This window comes from Talpa europaea (assembly GCF_964194135.1).
Source record: "Talpa europaea genome assembly, chromosome: 7".
NCBI lineage: Eukaryota > Metazoa > Chordata > Mammalia > Eulipotyphla > Talpidae > Talpa > Talpa europaea.
Window position 1 is genome coordinate 6627501 of NC_140074.1, and position 10236 is coordinate 6637736.

The 10236-nt window shown below is 40.9% G+C and overlaps 1 protein-coding gene across 4 annotated transcripts in view; it reads right to left on the minus strand.

Moving 5' to 3' along the window:
* Positions 1-9919, minus strand: part of PBX3 (PBX homeobox 3) — a gene marked incomplete at its 3' end in the record, with an annotated part of 192679 nt that extends 182760 nt beyond the window's left edge. For 3 of the 4 annotated variants that reach the window (XM_084236124.1, XM_084236122.1, XM_084236123.1), the window contains exons 1-2: positions 9711-9919; positions 8861-8934 (exon numbers count right to left, since the gene is read on the minus strand). In XM_084236124.1, the coding sequence (XP_084092250.1) occupies positions 8861-8934; positions 9711-9910 (274 nt within the window). In that variant the 5' untranslated portion in view covers positions 9911-9919. Of the gene's footprint in view, positions 1-8814; positions 8935-9710 lie in introns of all 4 variants that reach the window. The other variant, XM_084236121.1, reaches the window with a different exon arrangement.
* Positions 9920-10236: the final 317 nt, after the last annotated feature.

The window sequence follows — 10236 nt, forward strand, 5'->3', positions numbered from 1 at the left end:
ACTGCAGAGTAATGTCTGTGAACAATTATCACAAAACTAAAACATGGATGGCTGTCAGTTGGTGGCAGAGTTCTTGCTTTCATAATAAATATAAAATCAATTTCCTGTTCTAGTTCCTATTCCAAGTTGAAAATGATATATCTGACTATGAATTCCAACTACCTTCATCCTTAGTTGTGTGTGTGTGTGTGTGTTTTTGAAAAGAAGGTTGGGGAGGAACTTACGAGAGCACCTACGACAATTCTTCCTCATTCTGAAGCCATTTGGATACTAAAGCTTCTATGTAAAATGCACATGTGAGTTTGCCATTTCATTTATTTATATATTTGCATACATACACACACACACACTCTCTCACACATTTTTTTAATGCAGTAATTTCCTTCTATCAAATCCCATGCAAGTATTTCATGAGTCCCTCCCAGTAACTCCACTATAAATTCCTATTTGGAAAGTGTTAGTACATCTGAAAGTCTGTAGAAGACTTTTTTGTTAAAAAAATAAAAATAACATGCAATTTCAAAATCTTTTTGTTCCAATTTCAATCAAAAATAACTTCATATGTTTTAAATGAAATTTTGTAAGTAATCAGAGACTAATGAGGATTCATTGGTTTAACTAGTTCAGGGATTCTGAGAAGGGAATGAGAATTTACAGTAACCACGTATTTCACTTAAAGAGCTGTTCATGTAAGTACACTAAGTCCTCTTCACTGAAAAATGTAATCAGGACTGTCTCAGGAGACTCCCATCCCCCCCTCTCTATGTGCACATTCCTAACTCCCATTAACATTAACAAGCACCATGCACACCAAGGAGATGCCAGCCTCGGTGGCGTGTATGCATGGCAGCTGTGGTGACTAAATAATCCATATGGCTCTGAAGAGAAATTATAGTTTATTGAGTTTAGAGTCACAACTACAGTGGTGGAATTTAGACCTTAGAGCCAAACATCAACGCGAATGCCTTATCTAAACTTTCTCCAGCCTAACCGCACCCCAGACTACTTCATCAGGGTTTTGCAATTCTACCTCTAGTGATAGTTAATAAAGGCAGAAGCTCTATGAGGAAACTTCCATCTTTTTATAAACCCAGAGAAGGTCTGTACTCCTCCCCTTCTACCACTGCCATCGAGTATCATTCATGCATTTCCCCATGAAATATGAAAAAAATCACACAGTAGTTTCTTAAAGAGACCAAGGTCTCGCTTAAACCCCAAAAGTTAGCAAAATCAGAATCAAGTGTGACACTTCCTCTTCAAGATGAAAATCAAATATTATGTTACTCTTTCACAAGTTATAAACTGAAATATAAATTCCACAGGTTGTGTGAAGGGCAAAATTTAAACACTAATTCTAATTGTTCCAGCTTTCAAGTATTGTAGTTACAGTCTTAATGCTCATTTAATATAGTTTCCTGAATCCCAATTCAACAACTTCTTCCTTCTTTCCCTAGTGAAGAAAATATCCTTGTGAAGTTCAGTTTAATGAATACATTGGGACATAAGCACACACCAGTTTACACTTCTGAAAAGAGGTAAATGATAACAATTCACCAGCCATGTTGCTGAAATTAAGCTTTAGGAGGAAAAAAAGACTTAGATGACACAAAATTCTTACTAAACTTTCATGGAGAGAAAATACAATGAAAACTTCATATATGTATCTCTAAATAAGTCAATTAATAGTCAGAAAAATTCTATAACACGACATTTAAATAATCATGGGGGGGAAAATCCACTAATGTTCTAGAAGCTTCTCTAGACCTTTCAATCAATTTTATTTATATGCAAAACCAAGAGAAACTAAAAAAAAAAAAAAAAAAAAAAGGGAAAAAAAAACAAAGCTCCTCCTGATGCTAAAGCTCTCAATTTACTGACAGGCAAATGGCTTCATGCTGCCACTTAATCTCATTTCTTGCATAATGCCCTCTAATTAGCATATCAAAGTGAATTAATACTTCTAGGGCATTAGCAATGGGGAAATCTGCTCCAGGCTCACAATAGCAGTTAAGAGAGAGCCAAGAAATCCTCAAAAACACCACAAACCACTTTGCATTGCAAAACTGTTCAATTTATTTATCCTCTCTCTCTAAACACTTTTACCGCACACTGTTTTACTACTATTCACCAAACAAAATGATAATTGCCAAAGTTACCAGCATCTGTAATGCCTGTTTAGAATCTTAATTTAGATTATGTTACAGATAATTTCTATATGCAACCATTTGTTCTATTATAAATGTTAATATAGAGACAGTGGAAATGTTGACATTCTCAATTAGTTAATTTGAATTTGAAATAAAATTTTATGGGATTTTAAAATTTATGAATTTTTTAATGTAAAAAGCCACCTGCTGGACTCTGATGTCTAAGAAATATGCTTTGAAAACTGATGTATCACATAAAACAAAACAAAACAAAAATCATTTTCCCATAACATATGTTGAGTCTCCCAAATAATGGTTTAAACATTGTGAGGAATCATCAGCATTAAAAGGATTACATTGTATACCAAGTCCTCATTAATATGAGCACACAAAAAGGGTTATTGTTCAAAACAGCTTAACATTTTTAAAGCACTTAAACTGAAGAAAACAAGTACAAAACTTAATAACAATTATTTTTATCCCTAATTACTTTCACATGTTTCCTGACTTAATCAGTTACTATCATGTAGCTATAAAGTTAGCCCAAAAAGAGACTAACTCAACTTACATTCTATCATCAACTTTATCATTAGACATACACTCAAATTTAGTACCAAACCCATCACCATCAAAAAACTATAAACATATTATACATAAGGAAGGTATCTAAGAAAAAAAATAAAAGCTTCTAGTTATAGGCTCTGCCTACAAAGGGAATAATTAGAATCAAGTGTTGAAGATTAATGAAATTTACTTTCAAATATGCTTTCTGTCTGAAGGCATAAAAATATTTTTTCAGTCGCTCATTCAAGCATCACTTACTAATTTATTTACTAACTATAACACTATCATCTAGCTGTGATAGCAAATTGTTGTTTGATTAACTTCTATAACTTTGTAAAAAATAATCTATGACAGCTGAAAAACTTGGATCAATTTACACTACGCAGTGATGTAAACTACCTCCTCATACTGTAAGACTCAAAGGGTCTACAGAAACAGCAAATGTTAGGAAAGGTCAACATGGGAGGGGGTTTGCTAGCTTTGTTAGTCAGATACTACTTAAATCATGCTAATCACACTGAAAAATGGTTAAAATGCAAGCCTGCTGAGAAAGCAAATAAAACATTATTCTCATAGTGTCAATATTGAAATAATAAATACCTAAAGATGTTCGCATGGACATGAAGGGAGAGAAAATAGTCAAAAAATCCTCATTTAACTTTATGTCTTGATGATGATGGGTTAAGTATTCATTCTAAATAGTCACCTAAATGGTATGAGTATAAAATAAAGTGACAAGTGATTAAGGGTGTGGTTCATAAAATTCGATTACAATTCTTTATAGCCTCACTTCACATAATATAACATCATCCTATACAATGGCACCATGAAAATATAAATAATCCAAACAAGATCTTAAACTTAAATCTGTCTTGGAATTAGCCTTTTACAAAATGTATAACTGACACCTAAATAAAATCAAATTTAATTAAAACAAAAAGGACGACAACACAAAAATGTACACAGGTATACTTCATGAAAGTCAATGAACCACTGTGCTGTTTGAGGCAAGTCAGGTCTCCCTGGGCCACTATATTAATGTATTTCTGATTTGGAATAAAACTATGTAAATTGATATAATAAAATAATAAAGTCCCAAATAAATACCAAAACTACACAACTCTGTATTAAATGAAGTCAACTAAAACTTCGGCACAAAAGAATTACTTGCATAGATCAAGTTAGTATTGACAAGCGGATTCAATACAAAGAGTTGGAAGAAATCCCCATATTTTTTTTTAAAGATTTAGCTGACCCACATGGCCCAGCAGACCCATATTTTTAAAATAATAACTACTTCATAAACATAAAGTTCTAAGCCAGTATGGTAGATTTTTTTTTTCTAGGTTACCTATGACTAAATTCCATCCTAAAAGAATGGAAGTAGTAAAGAAAGTTAGAAAAGCATCATTCTTTTATATCCCTACTCAAAGCCTCCTAAAAAAGCTCCAGTAAGTTATATCAATCTATAAAAACAGAAAATTGACAAAAATATTATTTTGCTATAAGGAAAAATCTGTAACATAGCAATATAATTTGACAGACCCAAGATACACATTTTTAATTTTTTTCTAAACCGTCAATATCTCCAGTGTAAACAAGCTATAATGTCTGTCTAACACTGATTAAGAAATTTAAAAGTGTTAAAGATCCATTAAAATTTGCTTCAAAATAATTTTGGGAAGGAGTTACAGAGTAAACAAGATTAGCCAAGGGTTGCTGAAGGTGGCCATGAGTTAATAGTTGTTCAAGTTTCTCTTGTCTCTGCACGTTTTTATGTCTGAAGTTGTCTACAATAAAAAGTTTTTAAAAACTAAAAAACAAGTTCATTAAAACACAAAAATGAATTACACAAGGAACAGAACATTTGATTTTTAAACTCTGGAGCATATAATGGTATTTATATTGTAAATATTGCAAGAGAACTTAAAAAAAATGTAAGCAATATATACCATAATATTTTTAGACTCATATATAACAACTTTTACCTTTGTTATTAAATTTTTACTTGATGGACTATTTGGTTTTCATACATTGAAAATTAATAGAGTACATCATACTATGCACAAAAAAACCCCCACAAATATTCATACTGAAGCACTGAAAAAAAAAAGAAAGATGAAAAAAGACTCCAATGAGTCTCTAAACCTTTAGGGGCAGAATTAAATAAAGAGATGTTGACTTAGAGTGCTGTCCAGTCTCTCTGAAAGCTAATCACACTGACAGCTTAAACCATATAGATCATATCCTAAACGTAAATAAAAACTCACTAGTTTTCGCTTGATCCAGTTTGCAAATCTAAAATTCTTATGACTTTTTCTAGGGAAGGTTCCTTTAAAACTAAAGCATTTTTAATAGTCATTTCTTCTCCTTTAACATAAAAAATACCTCAACCAGCCCAACCAGCCAAGCAGGCCTTTCTCTTCCCCTGCGGACACCTCCTGCAGTAGAGAAGTTCATTAAGTTTTATGATCTTCCCAAGTCAGTCCTGCTTATAAGCCTCACAAAGGCCACAAATCTGGCAAACCATCATGTATGTCATTAGACATTACTAGCAAATGAACGCTATTTAGGGTTTGTGGTAGCAATAAATCAGAGTTTGGTTGGCAGCTATCAACATGGAGTATTTTAACCTACTGTTTAGGAAGGAAAAGGTAGTCTTGATTTTTTTTTTAAATGTACAACATTTTTTCACAATATGATTCAGACTATATTCTAAAATGCTGGATTTTCATTTAAAATGTTTAAATACATTTTTCCTCCAAAAGAATCACTTCCTTCATTTGAATGCTCATAATTAAGGGCTCTGGGAAGATGATTTGTGAAGACAGAATATTTCAAAGAGGAAAGTACTTCAACAATCCAAATTAATGTGACCAAAAAATGTGAGGGAATGTACCCAAAGAAGTATGTACATGAGCAAATCTAGTAGCACCAAGGATATTTAATAAAGGAGAGAGATGGTAAATGGCTTACAAAAAGTCAAGAGAAAAATCTTAAGATAACCAACAATTATCTCATTGGTTGCTTACCCTCAGTTTAAATAAATATCTTAATTCTAAAGCCTGTAGCTTTTTCAGTTCCTTTCACAATGCACTTAAGTACCACAATTCAACAATGAGAGGCAACCCTCCTGCCCCCCAAAAATTGTATGATAAATTTTACAGAAGAATACATTTTCAAGAAAAAGCTAGCAACTCATAGTAAAAGTATACTTTACCTACCCCTGAACAAGAAAATAATATAATCATGGTAGATTAACCCATTTATCTGTCAGAAGGAAAAAATACCCTTTCTTATTTGGTAGGAGAAAAAAAAGGTGTTTTCCAAACTAAATCCCTCATGTACATCAGAACTGGCAGCATTCACTGCCTGGTAAGAAACCTCAAAACCTACTGGCAGATCTATGAATACATGGAATTTTTTTTAATGATTTTGTCTTTTTTTAGAAGAAGCACCACTGAAACGACATTATCCATTGAAGTGACAGTCCCCCCCTCCCCACCAGTCAACCCCCTACCCCTTCATTATGCAGAATAGAGTCATCACATAATGTTCCCGGTTTCATTACAAATGACTAGGTAAACTTGCTATAGATTATAAAGAATTAATCTTTGGATACTATATTATGAGATTAAGTGAAATGAGCTAAAAAAAAAAAGCATTATGAAATACACATATATTCTATAATATTTCTAAATTCATGTTTCCAAAGCACGACTATAGAACAGATGAGGGGAAGTGGAGGAGACCTGGAATGTGCTGCCCTGATTTCTTTGCTTTAGTAACATTCATGTCTACAGTTCTTTTAGTTCAAATCAAGAATTCTGAGTCCAGCATGTCTGTCTCCCTCGAAGAATAGTTTTGGAGAGTAAGGTAGAGCTGTGGGTAGTGGGGGAGAAAGGAGAGGAGAAAAAGAGCTTCACCCCCATTAATCACTAGGTACTTAAATCCCGGCCCTCTCCAGCTTAGAGAGGCTGGCAGGAAGATGCCTCTGCCCAGAGAGCCGCCTCTACTCTTTGTCAGCTGTTGTCTTTCTTACAAAAGAGATAACATGCAAACTTGGACCGCTGGCCAAAGCACAAAAAGCGGATCTGATTTACAAGTTATCACTGAAAGCTTCAGAAACAATTTTCAGAACACAAAAATTTCCTTTGTCAGCTACCACTTGTTTCTTAAATAGCAGAAGCCTTCCCAAAGCTCACTGGGCCAGTAATCCCAGACTCAAAAGACTTGTTTCTTTTTTGTAACTCACCTTTGACATGAGGTTGACTACACTTTCCTTTCAGAAGAGTGTAACTAAGTCTTGTGCAAATAAGCAAGTAGAGGGCTTATGCTTCCTAATTGAATTCTGCCTGCTGCTAAATGTCTAAACAAGAAAAGCAGTTTGCTGGGTTTGGTTCTCAAGCTGTCTAGGCCAAAACTTTATAAAAGCAACAACAAAAACAAAAATACAAATCCTGAGAAGGGGGCGAAAGGGGAAGACTCTCAATCCCTTTTCCCTAGTAATATAATGCCGTATAAAGTTGAATCAATCTTAATATTCACAGCACAGTCAATACCCCAGTGCTTAGCTGTCAGCAGAAACTGAAGTGGAGCCCTGATAGCAAGAAAAATCCTTGGACATTAAGCAACATAATTTACTGAGAAATACATACTTTTAGTCTTCTAAATTAAGAATTTTAAGACTGAGTTTGCGATGTCTTATTTTATAGTGAGTTAAAAATTATGTTTTAAAATCACAACGCTTTCTAAAGGTAGTTAAAAACCAACAGAGTAAAAGTAATTTAAAATGCCTGTGGTTTTCAAAATGTAAAATACATCTTTAAAAGAATCATTTAACATTAAGAACCCATGCATGCTATGTGAATGAAAAGCAGGAAAAATACTCTTTAAAGCTCTCAATATTGGCTGTTAATTATGGTTTTAGCATACAGCTCAATAGACAGCAATGACCCATCATCTTTTCTTGATTATTTTTAGGATGAGAATAGCATTATAGAATGAAAAATTTGTTTGAAAAGAGGACAACTCTAGTGCCAACTACCCATTACATGCAGTGTGCAAGTATTTATACAATCAATATAAACACAATCACATTTAACCTTTTAAATAGCATCACTGGGATATTGCTAAATCCTGAACTTTAACTTTCTCTTCTTTGCCTCAACTTTAAAAATGGCAACTTTTGATACCATACAGCCAAGACACCCCCCAAGTAAAGTACAAGTACATTTTTCAATGTACTTGTTTGCCATTTACAAAGCAAGTAATGCCAAAAACAAAGTAAAACATCTAGACTGAATCTCTGATTCCACTTGAGTCACTACTCTCACCTCAAGACGAAAGTATCTTGAATTTTTAAAAATCTTTCAGGGGCATTCAGTTGAAATGAACTGCCAGAAATTTGTCTAACACGTACTTGTAGTATTCATTCCAGCACTTCTGAAAAACCTGTCTTCTTGTATATTCCCTGCCTTGAACACTTCAACATTGTTCAATCTGCATCAATGGACTTTTTCCTACTTTATAAAATATACTAATCATATTTACAAAGTAATGACTTCCTGCATAAAACTGAATGAAAGTATTAGTAGGTGTCGAGCTGTGTATATGCCTACACACATCTTCAACCTTCCTCGATTCTTAAAAGTAGTCTTCCCAACTAAAACACGAATTCAAACATGCTAGCGGGGTCTGTACCATCGCATCTATTCTATGCATGCAACTGAGGCTTAAGGTTGTGTAAGTAAAAAACAAAGTTCGGGCGATGCTTCTCCCGGGTACTAGGTCCCTGGCATCCAGTCTCCCGTGGCTCCTTTTAAAAACTGACATACAGACAAGGGGAGAGGAGCAGGAGAGGCCGGTTGGTGCTCCTCCGGACCCCTCCCCGCCTGCAGCCAGGGGCGGCTGCCGGGGGACAGCGACCCAGGCCAGTCCGCATCTACACTTCATTTTACACCAGGAGCAGAACGGAGAAATTGACTCCAGATTTATTGCAGCTTTTTCTCAAGATCAGGAGGTGGGAAGAAGAGAATGATCAAAGATGGCGGTGCCCAAAAGCAGCAGCTCTCAACTAGAGAGTCGAAGGAGTAGCTCCGACCCCACCTCGGGGGTCTCCAGGCCCCCTGCGGGGCGCAGCGTCTTACCTGTTTTCTCTTTGATCTCGCACAGGACGCTGAAGAGAGCGGGCTTCATCCTGTGACAGTTCAGGGCATGCTTCCTAAAACACAAATAGCAAAACACAAAGGTATTAGCATCACCTATGGAATAATATGGCGCCTTCCTTTAAGTTAGACCCAAGACTTCGTCCCGGCCCCGCTCGGGACGGCTCCTCGGGCCCGCGGCGAGTCGGTGGAAACTCGGGCCGCCCCGCGAGGGCGGCCGCGCTCAGCCCGGCGCGGCGGCCCGGTCCGGCCGGCAGCAGCGGCCCGGCCACGGCGGGGCGCGGACCCGCGGGGGCCTCGACGGGGCCGGCGGCGGCGCCCGGGGGGGGGGGGGCGGCGCACGGGGCCCCGAGTCCGCCCTCCGCCGGGGAGCGGGCGCGGCGGGGCCGAGCGCGGCCGGCGGGTGGTGACAGCTCGGAAAGTTTGCGGGGGGCGCTCCCGCCTCCGAAACTTGGCGCCCGCGCCGGCCCGCCGGGGAGCCGCCCCGCGCCCCGCGCCCCGCGCCCGCACCCGCGCCCCGCGGCCGGGAGAAAGTTGCGCGGCCCCGCGGCCCGGCCTCCCCGCGGGTGCGGGCGGGACAGGGGCGGCCGCGGCGGGCGCGCGGGGCGGGGGGCGGGCGCGAGCCCCCCGCGCCCCAGCCCGGCCCCCGCCCGGGAGCAACTTTGCCGGCTCGGCGGCGGCGCGGGGCGCGGGGCGCGGGCCGGGGCCCCGAGGCCCGGGCGGCTCCGGCTCGCGGAGAAAGTTCCCGGCCGGGCCGAGGCCCCCGCCCGCGCCCGCCCGCCCGCCCGCCCGCCCGGCCCGCGCGCACAAAGGGCCCGGGGGCGACACCAACTTTGCCTGCGCCTCGTCCAGGCTCTGGTCCGTGATGGTCATGATCTGGTGCAGGATGTCGCCGATGTCCTGCTTCCTGCCGTCGCCGTCCGCGCCTTCGTGGCCGTGCGGGGGCGGCGGCAGCGCCATGCCCCCCTGCACCGAGTGGCCGGCCAGGTTCACCCCGGCCAGCGTCTGCAGCATCCTGGACTGCTCGTCCATCCCGCGCGGCGGCGGCGGCGGCGGCTGAGGCGGCGGCGGCGGCGGCGGCGGCGGCCGCGAGGGAGGAGAAGAAAGGGGGGAGGGGCGGGGGCGGCCGCGCGCTCCCCGCCCGCGTGGGGAGGGGGCGGCCCGGCCGGCGGGGCCCGCGGCGCAGGCGGCGCGGACCGGCGCCGGGTCCGGCTTCCGCCGCCGCCGAGGCTGAGGCGAAGCGGCGGGCGGAAGCGCCGGGTCCGCGGCGGGGCGAGGCGGGGGCGGCGGCGCCCGCTGCCCTCGCGCGGCCGCCGCGCCCCCCCGCGCCGCGCGCCCCGCCGGCCGGCCCCGCGCAA